Consider the following 21,865-nt stretch of genomic DNA (forward strand, 5'->3'; position numbering starts at 1 on the left):
TTCCCCCGCCGCCCCACCCGCTTACCGCCTCTTGGGGAAGGTGCTCGGCTGAGGGCGAGCCGGCGCCGGCGCCGCCCGCCCTCGGCACTGGGCAGCGGACAGGTGCGCCTCCGGCGGCCCGCTCCTCAGGTGGCCCGAGAGGATCCGCAGCCTCCGGTGCGCAGCCGACGGGGAAGCGCCGCTCTTGCCGCCTGCCGGCCCTTCTGCCGCCGCCATCGCGCTTCCGCGTTGAGCCTTCAGCGTCAGGGTGAAAGGTCGAACGCGGCGGCCCGCGGCAGTTATAGGCTGTCCCGCCGCGCGGCGCGCGTGCGCGGCCCAGCCCAGCCCCTCCCCCCTTCCCGCCCAAATTATCCACTGCATTATCTGCTGAGTCTGTTTGGGAGAGCGGGCAATACGAGAGGAACCCGCGAGCGGTGGCTCCGCCCACCTCCCCTTCTGGCTCCTCCCCCTGCTTAACGTTGGAATCTTGGCCCTGGGCCTGGCCCACCAGCGACACAGGCAGGTCAAACCGTCCTGCAAAACTTTACCTGTGCGAGAGGTGTCGCCTTGGTGGAATTATAGAACTGTCAAGTTAGAAGGGATCCTGTGGGTCATCTAGTAACCCCCTGCAATGCAGGAATATGCAGCTGGCACACATAGGGATTGAACCTGCCACCTTGGTGTTAAATCAAAAGATAACCAAAAAGAGCTATCCAGGAATGTTTAGGGCCGGCACAATTTATTAGGCGCAGGGCCGGCTCACCCATGGCCACCTCAGGCGGCAGGATCCATGGAGCAGAGCAGATCCCAATATATATCACATAGAATCATAGAGTTGTAGAGTTGGGGGACCCAAGGGTCATCTAGTCCAACCCCACAGGAATCTCGACATCCAGTTTGAAACCACATCTGCTGTGCTTTGGCAAGTTGTGATAGCGGTTTTATTGCTGCAGTCGACAATCAACAAAAACGATTTGTGAAGCAACTTCTCTTGATTTAACTGTCTTTTGTTTCCACAGCCAGAGGCTGCCCCTCAGGGACACAGCCGTTTGCAGTGAACAGTTGCTGCACACAAAAATGTTTTAAGTTTCTAGAATAAACTCTTTTGTATAAACTATCCAACCCCTTCCTTATAACAATAAACACTTATGTCAATTGAATTTAAAAAAAGATTCATATTCCTTATAGCCTCAAATCTCAGATTACGTCTGTTTTGTTTGATATGCAAAAGCAGAGAAGAAATAGCTAAATTTATCACTAAATGATTTTAGGCAGACCAACCAGATATTATTCCCCCTTTGCTCCTGTTTCACCCAGCCCTTCTTCACTGGCAGGGAGGCTGGGCAGAGGAGGCTGCAATTTTGTAATTTGCCTCAGGCATCAAAATATCTGGTCCGACCCTGTTAAGTAAGACGTTGGTTTTTGGTGGACATGGGTCTTAGTTTGTCAGGTGCTCTCTATGGTGGTGTTGTGGGTTAAACCACAGAGCCTAGGGCTTGCCGACCAGTACCGCTCCAGCGGGAAGGTAAACAGCATTTCCATGCTCTGGTCTAGTTCGCCAGAAGCGGCTTAGTTATGCTGGCCACATGACCCGGAAGCTGTATGCCGGCTCCCTCGGCCAATAAAGCGAGATGAGCGCCGCAACCAGAGTCGTCCGCGACTGGACCTAACGGTCAGGGGTACCTTTACCTTTATGGTTTGGGGATTTTTTATTTGTATTTTTAAAATGCTTTTGCAGTAGGGTTCACATTTCCTCTCAAATTAATTTTATTTCCTCTCAAACATCATTTTCAATAAAACAAAATAAGGTGGTTTTCAGAAGTTTAGAGTAAAAAATAGCATGTGACAGTACGTAATCAAAATCATCATTGAAATCATTCGAAACTGACTTCATAAAAATGGTGGCAGCTAACATCTATAAAATCCTAGGTTAATCGAAAAGCGTTTTAAGGTCAGTTTAAAGGTAAGCACAAAGGACATGGTTCCAAAGATGTGCAAGCACTACTGAAAAGGCCTGTTGCTCTGGCCAAGATTTTCATCCTGAGGGCAGGCCACAGAGTAGATGCTCCCAAGCCCATTTCAGGACCCGGCTCATAATGGTGCACATGGTGTTTTAAATAACCTGGCATCCAAAGCAAGGGAGGAACAGTCAAAAGCAACACTTTAAATTGAGCTGGGAAAGTAATAGGTAGTTGCCTATGCAACTGGAACAATATGGATGTAATATAGTCATTATACTTGACTTCCAAAAGCATTTGGCTGCCAGCATTCTGTGTTGCAATTGCAGAATCTTTAGATTAAAGAAGATAACCTCTGGATAACTGCAGTGTCGGCTCACTTTCAAGCAGTGATCGTTTATTCCAGCAGTAAATTCAAGATAAACTCATCTCCATTAATGTCTGCATTGCTAACTCTGATGCTCCGCTCTGTACTGACAAGTGAAGACAGTACAGTGCTTTAAAACCACTGCTTTTTTTAAGAAGATGGGGATGTATTTGCACTTGTTTCTTCGAATTCTTTTGAGCAGTGCTACCAAATCAGGTTATGCCCTCCAAAGTAGGGCACTATGGGGAACAGCTGTCGTACCAGTGAGGAAGTGATGCTCCCACTGATATTGTTTCCTTAGGTTCCACTCCCAAACAGGAACCCAGCAGCAGACTTAATGACTATAAAGAATAGCCCCAAACATTCTCACGGGTAAAACTGGCGTGGACCCCATCCACAAGGTCAGCTCAGGAAATGGGCTACAAAAAAACGTTGGAATAACAGCTTGTTAAACAACTTGAGAGCGTACGGCGTCTTTAACCTGTAAATGAAGCAGACTTGTACAACAGGCCAGATTTGGGAGGTAGACAGCGCTGAGAATTCTTATTGATGGACAACAACATGTCTTAAACTGTGTTCCAGCAGGGGAATGGACATAATGATTTCTTTAATATGAGAGGAGATATGCACCGGCGACTGAAGATATTTTGAGAGGTTAAGATCGGAATTTGGAAACGGGCATAACAACAGCGAAGAAAGCGGGGGGGGGGGGGGGGAATGTGTGAGACAATTTCTCCAGAAATCCAGAACGTGGGAAGCCCCTCTGAAATGTTCTTTAATTTGAAATGTAATTTGGTCTTATCTGTTTGTATTGGGATTGGATTGGATTGGATTTGTTATCAATTAGGGATGTATATATTTATTTATTTAGAGAGAGTGGAGAAGGCCGTACCCTTGGTAGAGGGCGACAGACCACCACCTGATGCTGAGAGGCCCCCTCAAGTAGCACTAGTGTTGGCAGCAAGACTAGATCAATTGTTGCTGTTGGCACAACTCGTGAGATGTGAGAGTTGGGGTGAAGCAGTTAGTGGGCAATGTGTCTGGTGGCATTAGAGATGCTGCAAATATTTGGTCCTCCGCTGAGATCAGGCACTTTCTGCTGGCTGTTGTCAGTATCAGTCAACACTGAGCTGGGCTTGGATGCAGCATATTGTAAGCTATGATTTTCCCAGTAGTGATGTATGGAAGTGAAAGCTGGACCATAAAGAAGGCTGATCGCCAAAGAATTGATGCTTTTGAATTATGGTGCTGGAGGAGACTCTTGAGAGTCCCATGGACTGCAAGAAGATCAAACCTATCCATTCTGAATGAAATCAGCCCTGAGTGCTCACTGGAAGGACAGATCGTGAAGCTGAGGCTCCAATACTTTGGCCACCTCATGAGAAGAGAAGATTCCCTGGAAAAGACCCTGATGTTGGGAAAGATGGAGGGCACAAGGAGAAGGGGACGACAGAGGACGAGATGGTTGGACAGTGTTCTCGAAGCTACAAACATGAGTCTGACCAAATTGCGGAAGGCAGTGGAAGACAGGAGTGCCTGGCGTGCTCTGGTCCATGGGGTCACGAAGAGTCGGACACGACTAAACAACAATATTGTTGGCAGCCACTAAGCATACTGGATTGATTTAGTTTGGATTGCTGTGCCTGTATCACACTCGTTGTTTGCTCTGGTTTGACCTGCGTGCCTAGCTCTCTTGAGAAATTAAAGCGCGTGCACACACGCACCATTATTATTAAAAGATTTCATTTCCACTTCTAACTACCTTGCTAAACAAAGTGTTATGAAATTTTCATGTAGTAATCCTTAATTAAAACCATTGCCCACTCCCTGAATGAAAACCTTCTTAAACCCACAGAAGGATTGTCAGAATGGACATGAAAGTACAGTACAGTAAACAATACCCACAAACTGTATTTACATGGTGATGCAATGACTTGATGTAAATATAATCCTTATGGTGAAATTAGGCAGAGAGTTCGTTTGAATGAGGATTGCAAGAAATTGTACAGCCAACACCTTGGGATGAAGATAAAGCTTGTATTTTCATCCAGACAGGCACATACTACCTTGAATAACTACTTGGTCTCATAATGGTTGGCTGGTTATGTAGGCTGCAATCCTTCACTCATCAGTATTTACCAGTAGGATATATTTCTGAGTACGTGTAGTTGGATTGCACTGTTAATTTATTAACTTTTTCTAAAAAGGACTCAAGGGCTATCCATTCTCTCAAGCCTTTCACTTATTTATTTACTTGGGGATTTTCTTTTGTTGTCTTAAATTCATTGGTCTTCTGCAGATTTCCTCAAAATATAAACTTCTCACAAAGCTATTAGAAGCCTCTTGTTGTTTTTAAAAAAGGTTTATCAGAGTTTCAAAGCAGAAGTGTCCTTTTTGAAATATGATGTTGCAAATAAGAGTTCAGAATGCTACCAGGAATCCATCCTGAATTCTAATAACTTATAATCTAAGTGTTATGTTTCCAAGGGGTTGCTCGTGAGCAAGCAGGCAAATATCTCCCTGGCTGGCTGCGAATACCTGGCTGGGCTGCCAAAGTAAACTTTATCTGTCAGGAGCCCCACTCACCCGTGGCTGACTCAATCGCTGGCAGAATCCGTGAGTGGGCGTTTCTTAAACTTCCCCCAACAGAGAAGCTCCTTTACGCCCAGTCTGCGCCTGCCCACTCTGCGCGAAAGCCTTCTGCACAACGAGGGCGTGGACAGCGGAGGACCCCTTCCCTCCTTGCTTCTCCCAGGCAAGGAGTCCTGTGACCGCCTCGCCACTTCCGACTCCTGCACCTCCTCTCCACTGAAGCTGCGTTTATTCTCTTCCCCAGAAGATGAGCTACTTCTCCCGATCCCTGGAGGCTCTCTATAATCCATCTGGCTTTTGCTCTCTCCCTCCGGCACTGATGGCAGTTCCCTGACCCTAAGTTTGTTCACCAACTTCACCTTTCGCCTTGGGGAACATTTTGAGAAGAACAGAAATGAGCAATCTAGATCACCAACAACATTTGTTTTCACTGGATGTAGTTGGATGTAGTGAGGACACAAAGGCCATAAAATCTTGGCTCAAGGGTGGGGTCACGATGAAACAGTATTATCTAAAAATGATTCTAGTAAGTAGACAACCCTAATAAAGCAAAAGCATGAAAGACAAACTTCTGTATTTCACAACCTAGTAAGTCAATGCTTGTTTACACTTATTTGTTACTTATTACATATAATGATTTTAAAGAATCATAGAATTGGAAAGGGGCACAAGGACCGTCTAGTCCAACCCCTTGCAGTGCAGGAAGCTTTTGCCCAACATGGGGCTCAAACCCACCACCCTGAGATTCAGAGTTTTATGCTCTACCAAGTGAGCTATGCATCACTGTATTTTTCCCTTACCATGTTCTGTCCTTCCATTTTGAAATGTTTTATTTTAAAAACCTAAGCTGTTAGTATAATAAAGAAGCTTTAAGCGGTTTGTTCCAACCTTGAAGATAACAGTTCCAAGTTAAGCCAGGAAAATATATTAGCGACTACACAGCAAAAATTATACCTTTGTGTGTGCCCGTGCAAGTTTATGTATGGTTTTTCCTTTCCGGAGGCTGAAAAATGGTAAGTCAAACTTTGCTAGGGGTTGTGAGGTGTGAAGAAGCCGGAAATGTTGTGATGCAAGGAATCTGGGCTTTGATGCTTTCTCTATGTAATGGATTGTGTTTCCATGCATGTAAAGAGGAAAATCTAGAGATATTTTTGATACACAGAACCTGAATTTTGGGGGAGGATGCTACTGCTTTGGAACATTTTAGCATTCTGGATTCTGTGGAATAGGTCTTTGGATTCTGTGGAATAGGTCTTTGGATTCTGTGGAATAGGTCTCCACCCCATATTTCTATAAAAGCTGTTCTCTCACACTTCTAATTTAGAGAAGGCTACACAGTAATATTTTGAGAGGAACAGAGATTAACAATCTGGATCACCAACGACATGCTTTCACTGGAACACAATGTAAAAGGTAAAAAAGGCAAAAGGAAAAGGATACTTGGACAGTTAAGTCCTGTCAAAGGCAACTATGGGGTTGTGGTGCTCATCTCGCTTTCAGGCCAAGGGAGCTGGCGTTTGTCCTTTTCAGGTCATTTGGCCAGCATGACTAAGCCACTTCTGGTGCAACGGAACACTGTGACGTAAACCAGAGCGTATGGAAACATTGTTTACCTTCCTGCCACGGCAGTACCTATTTATCTACTTGCACTGGTGTGCTTTGACCTTCCAAAAGAATGTGTAGCCTCCTTTTTCTTCTATCCGTTGTCCCTCACCTGCTCTTTGAGTCTCTTGAAGCACGGCAATATCGATGTTAAAATGTCACAGCTCTCTTGCAATGATGGCAATTCTGCATTCAGGACACTCGCTATCTGACAAAGTCCGAATATTCTGTGTTCCACAAGTTCAGTTGTCTTTTACGACCACTGGGTGGTGACCCCACTGGGCGCGGTAATCCAGTCAGGGAAAAAGGGAGGCAGACTATGTTTAGAGCACCTTTTCTAGCCCCTCCCCTTTTCAGAGTTAGTAGAGTGGATCCTAAAAAGGGCTGCTCAGCCATGGATACAGCTGCCAAGCTGCTCAACTGCCTCGTTCCTTGAGTCAGAACGACTGAATCTGTATCCGCTGCCCATGTGCCGGTTCATGACTAGGGGCTTCCAGATTTCACGATCCTGCCCCCATTGTCATTTGTTGATCGCCATGGGACTTTTGGCATTTGGGATGGGTTTTTGGAAGATGCCTGTGCGTGAATTTGTTTTATGTGTGTAGATCAGTGCACGCTGACCAACACAGAGTCTTCGCAGTAGGGCTCTGTTCCGATGGCATGAGAAGTCACGACGACCGGTAGGTTCTTATCTGTTGCAGCCTTCATCCGCCTTCATAGCCATTGTAACATACTGCTTGTTATCATCTGCCTGTTCTGCCGCTGAGGACTTCTTGGATCATTCTTTGTCTAGCTCCTTCCCTTTGACCTTATTGCCTTGGGTGACCCTGCTGGGAATACGAGATTCCTGATGGCTTCGCTCACAAGGGTCATAGGAACGTGCAAGCCCACTCACCACGACAAGGTGATGATCCAGCGAGTGAAACACAATGTGTAGGGAGGAACCAAAGGCATCAAATCCTGGTTCAAAAACGGGATCTTTCACACATGAAGAATCATGTCTCAAGCAAATAACTCTGGGTAACCAACCTACTTTCACTGGTATTAATGAAACTGGAGCATTGATTCCAATCTACAGCAACCTGAAGGAACACCTAATTTTACCACAAAAAAAGATTATATCAAGCCATTGCACCATTAGATGTTTCCAGTGACAGTCCCCAGTATTAATTTTAATGATTTCAAGATAGTCACTCCTCATATACAATGCAAAGGAGCTGCCTTTGACATTCAAAGCCTATTGAGAAATACTGTTGCCATAAATCACAATATAGAGTTTGTTTGTTCTCCTTTGGTCACCCATCCTCAGCCTTTCTGAGATAAGCTCCTTCTCAGGTTTCTAGCCTGGCTGTTGTTGCTCAAGAAAACACAGCAGAGTCTTCCTCAAACTGTTTTGGTCATAAAAGAAAGAAGGCAGCAGCAGTTAAGAGGAGAGTCGGTGGCCCTATTCCTGACTGCAACCCTTGCCCTCTCACACAATCTCTTTCTTTCTGTCCATCTCTAAAAGCCAGGATGCCTCTGGAACCCCCACTTGGTTTATTTGTGTCTGCTTTTCCTTCCTCAAAAAGACAACCCATTTACACTGAAGCAGAATTGTATAGGGAGCGTAGGCTCCCATGGGATCCCAATGCAATAAACTTCCGCTGGTTTTTTAAAAACAAAACAGTGAAGGCAGTCAGCAGTGACGGAAACAATGGAATGCCAGGAATGCAGACAATAATGCTGGAGAATAGAAGAACATCTTGTGTTTTAAGAATTCTAAGGTCTCAAATATAGAATAAATATTAATTAATGCTGACATATCTAAATATACTGTAAACCATGTGTCTGAAATTAGTACAGGAGAGCAATCCTTAAGCCATTTTGACTCTCCCAATGACCTCAAATATTCCTCTGCGGTAAGGAAGGCAAATGGGGAAAACCTTCCCATTATCTTTTTGCCTACAAATCCTGTCTTAAGGGCTTATTTGTGTATTAGTAGGGTGCTGTGGGTTAAACCACAGAGCCTAGGACTTGCCAATCAGAAGGTTTGAATCCCCGTGACGGAGTGAGCTCCCGCTGCTCGGTTCCTGCTCCTGCCAACCTAGCAGTTCAAAAGCACGTCAAAGTGCAAGTAGATAAATAGGTACCGCTCCGGCGGGAAGGTAAACGGCGTTTCCGTGCCATGCTCTGGTTCGCCAGAAGTGGCTTAGTCATGCTGGCCACATGACCCGGAAGCTGTACGCCGGCTCCCTCGGCCAATAAAGCGAGATGAGCGCCGCAACCCCAGAGTCGGTCACGACTGGACCTAATGGTCAGGGGTCCCTTTACCTTTACGGTGAGCCTATGACCTGGATTCAGGAACTAAAGTATTAACCATCACGAAAGAATGGTCAGACTGCCCAAGTAATGCAATCAGCAACCATTATCAGGTATCCTGGCAGGCACGATTTCTGCTGTAGACCGCCTCCTATGATGTACGTATGATGAATTTGAGGTGGTCTTTGGCTAAGGGGGTTGAGCAATGTCAAAAGTCTTTAAAAGGTTCCTGCATACTTTTGTTCAGGGTCTCTCTCTCCTTGGAAGGAGGGGAGGGGACTCTGCTGCAACAGAAAAAATAAATATCTGCCTTGCTTCCCACTGCATCCTGCCTCCATCCATTCATCTCTGGCCAATTGTGGACTTAGGGGACTCAGAGTCCCATGGGGAGTTGGGCAGCAAAAGTCAAACCCCAATTTTTTATATCACTTGCAAGGAGGAGGAAGAGGAACAGATGGTCCAGAACGAAGCCCTTAGAAATGAACATTGAAGTCAAGCTCTTTGTTATTATAGGCACCCACAATAAAAGTGTTAAGTTGTGGGCGAACATATCAGACGACACAGCGATTCTTCCAAAGCTCTTTCATCTCGCTCAGCTCTTTATTTGTAAGCTGGAACAGAACTGAACTGAGGAGCTCAGTCAGCCTGCTTATATAGAGCTCCAGAACAATTGTAACTGTTGCAGCTTTCTAAATCTATCCAATCACTGAATGTCACTTTTCGATCCTTCATTTGCATACAAACTATCCAATCACTGAACGTCACTTTCGATCCTTCATTTGCATAACTATCTACAGTATCCCCCAGCTGGCCCAGGGTGAGAACATCAGTACATAACAAAAAGTGCTGTCTGGAGGGGGCCTTGGAGAAGAAGCAGGAAGTAAAGCCTGAGAGAGGACAATCTACAGGCAGCTACTCAATAAGGAATCAGTTAAGAGAAGAATAGCTTGCCTTTCTGTCTGTTGCCCCAAGCTGGTTCAGGTAAGTTATTACACTTGTTCACCTCAACAAAAGTCCCTTCAGCAATTGGTCCCTTCAGGTGCTATAATGTATGAAGTTGCTTTCACAAGGAAATTAAGGCCCATCCTACGCATGGAGTGTGCCAGACTGTAACCTTTTCTTAAATCTGGGCCTCCCGCAATAGGTTTGTGTATACCCTCCCTTATGTGGCCATCTACATTAACACACCTACACATCATTACTGTAGTGGCAAATTCAGAAGTGAGGGGCCCTTTCATGAAAGTCATTACCACATCCCTCTCAGCCATGCCCCTTCTTAGATTATACAATTTAGATTATATAACAAACATATAATTATACAACCTTAGATTATACAACTGTCTTACAATTGCACAATACTAGAAGGGATCCATTGCAACAATCACTGCAAAGCTCCACACGTTGTCTTTCAGCTAGATCTGTTATTTTCCATGGGCCAATGATTTGGAGCGCTCCATTGTTTCCGAGTGACTTGTGCTGTGTTTCCCACAAAGTTCCACAGTACACAACAACTTGCACACTCCTCTATTGAAGCACCCTGCGTTTTCAGAGTTCCTAAAAGTCTAGCTTTGGAGAATGCAGTGGCTTAAAAAGACCCCCTTTCATGCTGATTGGGCATGAAATAGAACCACTGAAAAATAGTACTGGGTCTTTGATTGCACATTACCTCACTGCCACACGCACACAGAGAGGTACATGTAGTTCAACTCAATCAAATATTTTTTAAAAGCATTTCTACCTCACTCTTCAGCCCAAAGTCTCAAAAAGCAGCTTACATACAAACAATTAGATGTCTTTTACAAACTAAAAAAAAAAAAAAAAGGCACAAAAGCGTGGGGGGGGAGGAAGGGGGGATAAGCAAACTCAGGTGTCAATCCTTAAAGAACAGTTTTTTAAAAAATAACTTTTTATTGGGTTTTCTACACAAGAATAATGTTATACAAATAAGTATACCAAGTTTTCTCATGTCATTTGTATATCACAAAAATCAAAATAAATGTGGAGTGATATCTACAACATATGGTTTATTGTTAGTGTTCAGTGTATAAGTTCTTGGTTTATGAATTGGTTTAAACAAAGAGGGAACAGGGTAGAATAGATTTTTGTTTTTAATTCATCAAGCATTTATTTTTATTTATTTTTTGTTAGGAAGAAAGAGGGGGAGAAGAGAATGGTAAGTGGGATGGGTTCAGATGGTTATGCTTCTATTCTTCTCAAAGAACAGTTCTTACAATGACCATCTCAAATGGAATCAGCTGAAAGGAGAAGATACCTGATGGAGCTGGTCTTGTTATAATGACTCCTTCCCAGGAGGCAGCCTGAATTGTAGCTACCAAATGACAATTAATCATTTCCCAATGTGGGGCTCAAACCCAAGAGCCTGAGATCAAGAGTCACATGCTCTACCAACAGAGTTATCCCATCGAGGAGGCTGGATGGAACTGGCCTTTCAGTGGAACTGATAGAATGAACCCAGCTTCCCAGTCCATCTACTACATTTTAGTTGTATATCTGTAATTTTTACTTATTTCACCTATAGGAGGACAAGTTTACTCCCTTGTAAGAGTGTTTAGGATTGCAGCCTGAGTCATTCAACTAATTGCCCTTGGATCAATACAGTGCTAATCAGAGCATAATTACTTGGGTCCATCCTGCTAGCTAATTTCTTCCATACTGCATGATTAATGTCAGTAGACCAGATCCTTCCTAAGGAAGTTCTTCAGAGAACTCTTCAGTGCGAGATATACTGACTGAAAATGTTTCTTAGCGGGCGCCAATAAGTACCCTCCCTAATTATGGCTGGATCACAAAGTAGTTAATCATCATTATATGGCATTATGAATGCATTATTCTCCCTCTTTCTAAATGAGAACGGAAATATTTATCAAACACTCCTTCCTCTCCTCTACATCGCTATTTAAATATTCATATGCCTATCTAGTAATGACCCTATACATTATTATTAGGATTTCATTTGTTCTTAGGTACACTTTGAAAAACTCCAGTCCATTTTTGGTTTTCAATCTCATTTTAAACATAAGGGTGATTATTTCAAAATGAAAGGGTTTGGTTTGGCGGGGGGGGGGGGTTTGAGATATTTGTACAGTGTACACCAGGGGTCCTCAAACTATGGTCCGCAGCTTGGATCCGGCCCGCCAGCCTCCTAAACACGGCTCACCCGAAATGCACAAGTACTGGCAAGGAGAATGTCCAAAATATTACTGATGGCGCGGCCGTGTTGTTACTGAGCTCGGGCAGCGCTTTAGTGCCCTTGCGCAGGCATAAAGCGAGGAAAAGCCGCGAGGCAAAACAGGCACAGCGAGCAAAATTGGAGCTGAGCCTTTGCGGTGGGAAGAGGAGGAGGAGGAGAATATGGTGGCCTGATTGGTCCTTTCGGTGCGTGCGCACTGCAGTGTTTGTGTATTCTGGCTGCATGGTGGCAACAGTGCCAGTGGCTCTGGGGGAGGAGGGGAAGATGGCGGCATCCTCGCTGGAGAAGAAACTGTCCTGCTTGGAGGACAAACTGAAGCAGGAGAACAGGGAGGCCTAGAGGCGCATCGACCTCAACTTGGAGTTCAGTTTGGCCTGGGGTCAGCCTAGTAAGAGAGGCTCTGAAGGGGGAAACTGGGGTGGCAGTGGCGGCAGGGGAGGTTCCGTGGAAGCACCCCCCCCCCGCTTGAATGACGGACACAGACCCATCTGGACAGGAGCCCCAGGGCCAGAGGGATGGGGGGCGGGGGTGTGAAGAGCTGAGCTGCCACGGAGAGGGGCCATTAGGGAAAGGCCCCGCCAGAGAAGCGAAGGGGTCAGGAAACCTGGGGTGGGGAAACAAGGGGGCTCTTGTTTACCACGGAGCCTGGGGGAGATGGAGGCCCAAGGCCAGGACACATCAGGGCAGGGAGAAAGGAGACCGAGGGATAAATTGCTGATCTGATTTACCAAATGGAACTGGCCGAACTACAGAATTGTGACTCTCAAAAAAGACACATTCAAAATTGTCCGGAAGCTGCGCTTGAGGTCTGTGCGATGCTAGGCCGCCTTCAGCATGCAGTGATGGCGACAGGGACTGCTTGCAGTAGGCAGAGCGCAGTGGGGTGGCTGGATTAAGTCAGAAAAAAATAGAAGGCTGCAAAGGAGAGAGCAAGCAAGGCTTTCTCACCGGCTCCCTTGTCTTTGGCTCTCCTTCAACTGGTTTTTGGAGATCTTTGGCTCTCCTTCTACTGTCACTTAGTGACAACTGTGTATCATGACTTGGATCAGTGATTCTCGGAGGGTATGGCACCCCGCAGTGCTGTAGCAGTAGAGCAGGGGTCCTCAAACTACGGCCCGTCAGGGTCCTAAATCCAGCCCGCCCAGCCATTGCAGAACCCCACCACGAAGCCGCCGTGCTGCGCCGGCCCCCAACAGTGTCTGAGGGACAGTGAACTGGCCCTGTTTTAAAAGTTTGAGGACCCCGGTGTACACCAACCACATAGTCTATTTGGCTTACAAAACTAATAACTGAGTGTCACCTATTGGTAGAAGACGATAATTACACTATCCAGTGATGTCATCTTATACCAAGTTAAAACATTTGTCCATATACAGTGGTACCTCGGGTTACATACGCTTCAGGTTACAGACTCCGCTAACCCAGAAATAGTACCTTGGGTTAAGAACTTTGCTTCAGGATGAGAACAGAAATCGTGCTCTGGCGGCGCGGTGGCAGCAGGAGGCCCCATTAGCTAAAGTGGTGCTTCAGGTTAAGAACAGTTTCAGGTTAAGATCGGACCTCCGGAACGAATTAAGTACTTAACCCGAGGTACACTGTATTTCAGTACTGTGTCCTCTGATTGGTGTTGTTGTTTTGTTGTTTAGTCGTGTCCGACTCTTCGTGACCCCATGGACCAGAGCACGCCAGGCACTCCTGTCTTCCACTGCCTCCCGCAGTTTGGTCAGGCTCATGTTTGTAGCTTCAAGAACACTGTCCAACCATGTCGCCCTCTGTCGTCCCCTTCTCCTTGTGCCCTCCATCTTTCCCAACATCAGGGTCTTTTCCAGGGAGTCTTCTCTTCTCATGAGGTGGCCAAAGTATTGGAGCCTCAGCTTCAGGATCTGTCCTTCCAGTGAGCACTCAGGGCTGATTTTATTCAGAATGGATAGGTTTGATCTTCTTGCAGTCCATGGGACTCTCAAGAGTCTCCTCCAGCACCATAATTCAAAAGCATCAATTCTTTGGCGATTAGCCTTCTTGATGGTCCAGCTCTCACTTCCATACATCACTACTGGGAAAACCATGGCTTTAACTATACGGACCTTTGTTGCCAAGGTGATGTCTCTGCTTTTTAAGATGCTGTCTAGGTTTGCCATCACCTTTCTCCCAAGGAGCATGTGTCTTTTAATTTCGTGACTGCTGTCACCATCTGCAGTGATCATGGAGCCCAAAAAAGTAAAATCTCTCACTGCCTCCATTTCTTCCCCTTCTATTTGCCAGGAGGTGATGGGACCAGTAGCCATGATCTTCATATTTTTGATGTTGAGCTTCAGACCATATTTTGTGCTCTCCTCTTTCACACTAATTAAAAGGTTCTTTAATTCCTCCTCACTTTCTGACATCAAGGTTGTGTCATCTGCATATCTGAGGTTGTTGATATTTCTTCTGGCGATCTTTATTCTGGCTTGGGATTCATCCAGCCCAGCCTTTCGCATGATGAATTCTGCATATAAGTTAAATAACCAGGGAGACAATATACAGCCTTGCCGTACTCCTTTCCCAATTTTGAACCAATCAGTTGTTCCATATCCAGTTCTAACTGTAGCTTCTTGTCCCACATAGAGATTTCTCAGGAAACAGATGAGGTGATCAGGCACTCCCATTTCTTTAAGAACTTGCCATAGTTTGCTGTGGTCGACACAGTCAAAGGCTTTTGCATAGTCAATGAAGCAGAAGTAGATGTCTTTCTGGAACTCTCTAGCTTTCTCCATAATCCAGCGCATGTTTGCAATTTGGTCTCTGGTTCCTCTGCCCCTTTGAAATCCAGCTTGCACTTCTGGGAGTTCTCGGTCCACATACTGCTTGAGCCTTCCTTGTAGAATTTTAAGCATAACCTTGCTAGCGTGTGAAATGAGTACAATTGTGCGGTAGTTGGAGCATTCTTTGGCACTGCCCTTCTTTGGGATTGGGAAGTAGACTGATCTTCTCCAATCCTCTGGCCACTGCTGAGTTTTCCAAACTTGCTGGCATATTGAGTGTAGCACCTTAACAGCATCATCGTTTAAAATTTTAAATAGTTCAGCTGGAATATCATCACTTCCACTGGCCTTGTTATTAGCAGTGCTTTCTAAGGCCCATTTGACTTCACTCTCCAGGATGTCTGGCTCAAGGTCAGCAACCACACTACCTGGGATGTACGAGACATCCATTTCTTTCTGGTATAATTCCTCTGTGTATTCTTGCCACCTCTTCTTGATGTCTTCTGCTTCTGTTAGGTCCTTTCCACTTTTGTCTTTTATTATGGTAAAGATTACCTCTGATTGGTAGCAACAGCCATATTGCACATCACCTGTTATCTTACCAGTTTTTGAAAGGGGGGGGGGAGAGGAGATGCCAGGAGTTGAACCTTACACATCCTACAGGCAAAGTGTGTGGTCTACCACTGAGTTATAGTCCCTACCTTCAAAAAAGTCTTTAAGATCTATAAAGCCTTATGCAGCTCAGAACAGGATTACCTCAAAGACCACCTATCCCCACATGAACCAACTCAGACCTTGCATTTGTCATCTGAGGCCCTACTTTGTATGCTTCCTCTGAGGGAGGTGCTGCAGCTGGACACAAAAATGGGCCTTCTCAGTGGTGGCTCTCTGTTTGTGGGATGCTCTGACCAGGGAGACACAGCTGTCACCATCCCTGTCTGTTTCTAAATGCTGGCCAAAACCATTTTAATCTACCCATTCTTTTGGCCCTTATTCTGCCGGGTTTATTAGGTATGTTTGTGGCCTCTTTTTTGTGACCATATTTTTTAGCGTGTTGGGTTTGGATCTGCCCACTCTGCCCTTTTACATATATTTATGGATGAGCATAATCCACAACATTGCAGAAAATTGCCACCCCCATCTTCTAGGGCCAAGTTTGGCAATGACGTCTCAAGAGGTGTCTCAACCTATAGAGAACAGGTGGATAGATGGCTGGACAAACCACTTTTCAAAATATTCAGCAGATTTTGCTAGCATTTTGTCAACACAAGCATTTAAGCTTTCCAGATAGAACCATCAACCTTGCTCTCACATTTGCACTAGAGGAAACCCTTGTGCGCACTCCTTGTTGAATCTGGCGCTGCATCGAAATATATATCTGAAGATAACACTTAAGTCCCACTTTCTCAGATGCATTAAGTTCACACAAGTTTGAACCCAGGTTATTTTCTGTAACAATTCATTTGTTTCCCCCCAGTTACTGTTGTCATTTCTTTTGCAGTTGTCACAAGCAATGGGTTTGTGCAAATGTCAGAGACGTCATGAATGAAGAGCTGAGCAGCCCAGTCATCACCTGCGTGCCAGTGCCCTTGTGTGTGTGTGTTTGTGTGTGTGTAAAATTGTTCTGACTTAATTTTCAGAACTTGTTTTTAAAAACAAATCTTTGTGCCTAGGAGCAAATCATTTTGAAATCCCCACGAAAAGATGATCTACCCGTGACACGACTATTATGTGCAAGCAGATCACTGTAACTTAGGCGTGCCACTGTGCAATGTAACGCAACATCAGTAGGATAGCTCGGTTGGTAGAGCATGAGGCTATTAATTTCAGGGTCACAGGTTTGAGCCCCATGTTGGGCAAAAAGATTCCTGCATTGCAGGGGGGTTGGACTAGATGACCCTTGTGGTCCCTTCCAACTCTACAATTCTATGATCTAACAAGGGCTTTGAGTGTATTTTGAGTGACTGTGGAGGATGATACTAAAAGCTGAAGAGCAGAGCAAGTTTCTCATTCTCCTTTTTTTCTCCAATTTTTTTAATTGATTTTCCATACACACACACACACACACACACACACACACAAACATAAATCTTAAGTATAATAATTCCATTTTTCATTACATTGTTGGGTGACTTCCTCGACTCCCCCAGGCTGAATTTCAATGTGTATCATTTTAACAGTTTTCCAAAACTATTTTCACATGTAATTTACTTAATCGATTAACATCTTTCTTTCTTTCTTTTCATTTTTACTTTAAACATATTATTCTGTAACATCACTTATGTAAATCCTAGGCCAATCTGGTACTTTCAAGTATTTCTATTTAAATTATCTTAGCATATTTAGCTAAATAGTCTTTAAATTTCTTCCAGTCCTCCTGGTACTCCTCCTCCTTCTGGTCACGGACTCTTCCAGTCAGGTTGGCTAGCTCCGAAAAATCCACCATCTGCCATTCCTCCACTATTGGTACTTCTTGTGATTTCCAATTTTTGGCCAGCAAAGTTCTAGCAGCAGTTGTGGCATACAAAAACATTCTAACATCTTTCTTAGGCAATTCCAAACCTATTATTCCAAGAAGAAAGTTTCTCATTCTCTATTGGTGATTAATGCCTATATGCAACCCTTGCTTTGTACTTGTGTTAACCAATCAGCAACAAGCACACATGTGGCAATGCTGTAATATTCAATAAAAGGGACTCCCCGAGACATGCTCGAGAGATGCCTCCCATATGACACTTGCTACTCGTCTGTTGTTTATTTCAACCCAACAACCATGGACAGTGATAAAAGAAGATGGGAGTTGTAACCAAGATCAGGAGATGCAACAGGTTCCACACCCCAGGGGCCCTGAAAAGGGATGGCCAATGCCTTCTAGCACACTCCTCTGCCTGTTTATTCAGAAGTAACACTCACTGCTTTCGTTGGACTTACTTAAAATGTACGCAGGACTGCAGAATAAAAGGCACGGTGGATGCAGATCACAAATGGGCAAACTGCATAGCTCATCAAAATGTGGGTCATCATCTCTGACAATCCCATCATTTTACTTGCAAGCTAATTTACAGTGCCTTGTTATGTAGCGATATGGCTCCCTTGTGTGTTGATAGGGAGAAGGGTTAAAACAGAAGCCCTGACATTGGACAGCAGTACTATTGCTTTTGCGGGCTGCAGAGAAAAGGGGAAGGCAGCTCCTTTTGTCTGCTGGGCACTGCAGTATCAGAAACACAGGCAGAACACATGAAAATAAATGAATAGATAGAGGAAGGCTGTACCAGGCTTCAGATGCTACTGGGGGAAAGCCATTACAGCTCTGAAAAAAGGAACATTCAAAAGGTTTGCAAGGCCATTGTCCATTAACTGCATCATAATGTTTCCAACCTAAAGGCTGTTTTCCACATAATGAAAACTGGAAGTGACTTCCCGGTGCAGATATATCCTTGCTGTGATTTATGCATGTTAATTCCAATATAGAAGAGTTGTGTGTGTGTGTGCGTGTGTGTGTGTGTAGGGGTTGGGGGAATTCTGCAATATACAAAAACCACCTGAGGGCACTTCCAGACATCATTTTTATTGTGCATTCATTATGATTTGTGTTCATGATGTTTTCCTTTTCTAATAGAGTCACAGAATTGTAGAGGAGGAGGAGGAGGAGTTTGGATTTGATATCCTGCTTTATCACTACCCGAAGGAGTCTCAAAGCGGCTAACATTCTCCTTTCCCTTCCTCCCCCACAACAAACACTCTGTGAGGTGAGTGGGGCTGAGAGACTTCAGAGAAGTGTGACTGGCCCAAGGTCACCCAGCAGCTGCATGTGGAGGAGCGGAGACACGAACCTGATTCACCAGATTACGAGACTACCGCTCTTAACCACTACACCACACTGGCAAGACCCAACCTTATGCTTCATCCCCAGTTCTCAGTCCAGCCAGACAGTTCAATATATAGAATCACAAAGGCTCATCTAGTCCAGCCTCCTCTTTGCCCAGTGTGGGGCTCAAACCCACAACCCTGAGATGAAGAGTCTCATGCTCTACCTACTGTTTCCATCCACAAAGGTTTTGGGGTGGACATCGTGCTTCATTTCCCATTACAGCATGTCCTGTTGCTTCCTGCTGAAATCCTGAAACATAAAAAAAACATCAGTTTGGAGGGGCTCTGAATGGGGGAAATGATCTGCTTCATCACAATGAGAAATTAGCATTATGACAGACAAGAGTGTTTTGTGACATCACATACGGTAAAGGCACACAAGGTAAGACAAACAAACTGTTAAGTTGTGGGTGAACATATCAGACGACACAGTGATTCTTCAAACAGTTCTTGTTTATTCACAAGCCAGAACAGAACTGAACAGCAAACAGGTCAGCCGGCCTGCTTTTATAGGCAGCCGGCTGTCAACATTGTAGCAACAACAACCCAGGGTTTCCCGCCTAAAGTAACTGGACCTGAGTGAAAACTATATACATGATACTCCTAGTGGCCAGGGTGAGAACTTCAATACATAACACCCCTCCCCACTGAGATAAGGCATTAGTTACAATCATAGTGGTTCCATTACATACAGCAAAGTCTTTGATTAGGCCATCACCCTCTGCGTCAGAGATGCAGTTGATGCCGGTGCGGACAAGGCAGACCTGGTGTCAATCTCCATGTCACACAGAGCTCCTTCGATGAGCACGGTGACATGTAGCTTGTGATGCGTAGGCGAGTCAGTTTGACCAATCATGGTTCCGGACGGGCAGTGGCAGTTGGTGAGGGCGAAGCAGCTTTCCTTGGCAGACCGGGGAAAGACTTGGACTTGCGATATAGCGAGGGGGGGGTGTTGGACGGAGCCGATCGACAGACCTTAGCAATGTGGCACCTCCTGGAACATCGCCGACAGATGGCGTCTCTGAACCGACACTTGGCACGGGAATGGTTCCCTAGCAAGACGCGGGCTACTGGCCGTGCGGATTTCCTGGGCAGAGAGTTCAGCAGCTTCTGAGGCCACGGCCTCCTCAATGGCTTTCGGCAACGTGAGGTCTGGCTTGGCAAGGAGACGCCGTTGCAGACAGATTCGATCCATCAGGGCATCGTCTACAGTGGATGGGGAACCAAATACTGAGCCATTATGGGCCATTGGCAATGCAAAACAACTGTCCCCGCAGGAGTTGGCAGGGACAGGAGAATTGGCAAGTTGCCAAGATGATGGAGATATAACGTCATGGGAAAATTTGTCTTTTTTGAAACCTTAAATGTTTGCTGGGAAGGAGTGGGGCAGAATTCCATGGGCTGCTGTGGAGGCAAAAAGGAAGAACAAATACATGGTACGTAGGATGTCTCAGAGCGCAATGCTGGTTTGTGGAGGACAAGATGCTCCTGCGATAAGAAAGCTGCAAACTGTGCACTCCCTTCATCTACACCCAGATTGCACATTTATGCTAATAAATCATATTTCAAAGATGCTGCAGATTCTGCCACACCTTATTTCTCCCCAAAGATACATAGACCCTGGTTGAAGGCCAAGAGCCCTGAAATCTTGTGCACTGCTCAGTGGAGATTAGGGCGGCTTGCAACAGTACTAATAGGTAGTACAGCAAAGTAAAAAGGTAAAGGTACCCCTGCCCGTACGGGCCAGTCTTGACAGACTCTGGGGTTGTGCGCCCATCTCACTCAAGAGGCCAGGGGCCAGCGCTGTCCGGAGACACTTCCGGGTCACGTGGCCAGCGTGACAAAGCTGCATCTGGCGAGCCAGAGCCGCACACGGAAACGCCGTTTACCTTCCCGCTGGTAAGCGGTCCCTATTTATCTACTTGCACCTGGAGGTGCTTTCGAACTGCTAGGTTGGCAGGCGCTGGGACCGAGCAGCGGGAGCGCACCCCGCCGCAGGGATTCGAACCGCCGACCTTTCGATCGGCAAGTCCTAGGTGCTGAGGCTTTAACCCACAGCGCCACCTGCGTCCCGTACAGCAAAGTACCCTACTTCAATTTTAGATATTGGCTCTTAAACTTCTTTCTCAACTGTTAGTGGCTTTGAAAAGTATAGTCTTCCAAGTCTGAAATGAAGTTAACACTTCCGCATATGCTAAAAGATTATATGCTTTAATGTTGCAAAGATATCATCATGCCCAGATTTCAAGCAACAAGAAATGAAGCTGCCCATTAATTTAGGCAAGTGCTTCCTGCGCTGTGGGAGCTGTGGCGTGGGTTGCCTGTGCCCCGTGGCCGCACAGAGGAAGGGGGAATGTGCATGCACATTCAGCTGCCTAATGGCGTCCATGTCACCCAGAAGACCACAGCTGCAGAGATAAGAAAACATGAGTGGCTGGGGCAACCCAGCCAAATGGGCGAAGTGTAAATAATAACATTATTATTATATGAGTTATTCCATTGTCTGGAGACGTCACTTCCTGGTTCGCATGGAGAAGCTGCTTTCAATGTAGCCCAGTGACAGAAGCAGGCAGCTGTATCAAGGCAGCACTGGGGGTTGATATTTTGTGCCCCCCAACAATTTTGCATCCGGGGCAACCACCACTTTGCCCCCCCCCCCCCAACACTACGCCACTGTGTGGGAGAATTGCTCTGCTCTCTTTAGTCTCTGTCCTCACCCACCTTTTTATGTGGCCCCTGGAAGGTTGCGGAAAAGCAAATGTAGACCCAAAAGTTTTATAGATATTTCAGCTTGTTAAGAACAGTAATTAGCATTTCTCATCCAATAGTTTTCCAAGGGAGGGGGAGAACAATCACAGTGCTTTCATTTTAAATGTATTCAGAAGGCCAACTTAATTCTGATAACAAGACAATAAAATATAAGCAGAAGCTTGCTTGCTAACAGTTTATAGCCCCACAGATGGGAATACTAATAGGAAAGACAGCTTTGTTTACAAAACAGCACTAATTTGAATTTTAAAAACTAATTTCTTTGGTACTTCCCCCTCCCCAGGGGAAATTTCATTCTTGTTTTCCTAAAAGAGAGGGCTTGTTTAGATACAATGCATTGCAGACTGTGGTTGTAAGTGAAATGTGCTTTGGTTGTAGCCCAGTCTCCCTCTGGTTCTCCACACTTAAATTTTAAAATATAAAATAAACTTTTAGTAAGATTTTAGATCAGAGACTCTTGCGCTGTACAATTACGTAG

At 45.3% G+C, this 21,865-nt stretch overlaps 1 protein-coding gene across 2 annotated transcripts in view; it reads right to left on the bottom strand.

The window, feature by feature from the left end:
- The window catches only part of AGPS (alkylglycerone phosphate synthase), a 54,902-nt gene extending 54,502 nt beyond the window's left edge, over positions 1–400 (bottom strand). For both annotated transcript variants that reach the window (XR_014557278.1, XM_083708028.1), the window contains exon 1: positions 26–400. Coding sequence is in view for 1 of the 2 variants with exons in the window: in XM_083708028.1 (XP_083564154.1) it covers positions 26–360 (335 nt within the window). In the remaining variant the exon portion in view is untranslated. The remainder of the gene's footprint in view (positions 1–25) is intronic.
- Positions 401–21,865: the final 21,465 nt, after the last annotated feature.

The sequence above is a fragment of the Podarcis gaigeae genome (assembly GCF_964106915.1).
Source record: "Podarcis gaigeae genome assembly, chromosome: 1".
In the NCBI taxonomy this organism is placed as follows: Eukaryota; Metazoa; Chordata; class Lepidosauria; order Squamata; family Lacertidae; genus Podarcis; species Podarcis gaigeae.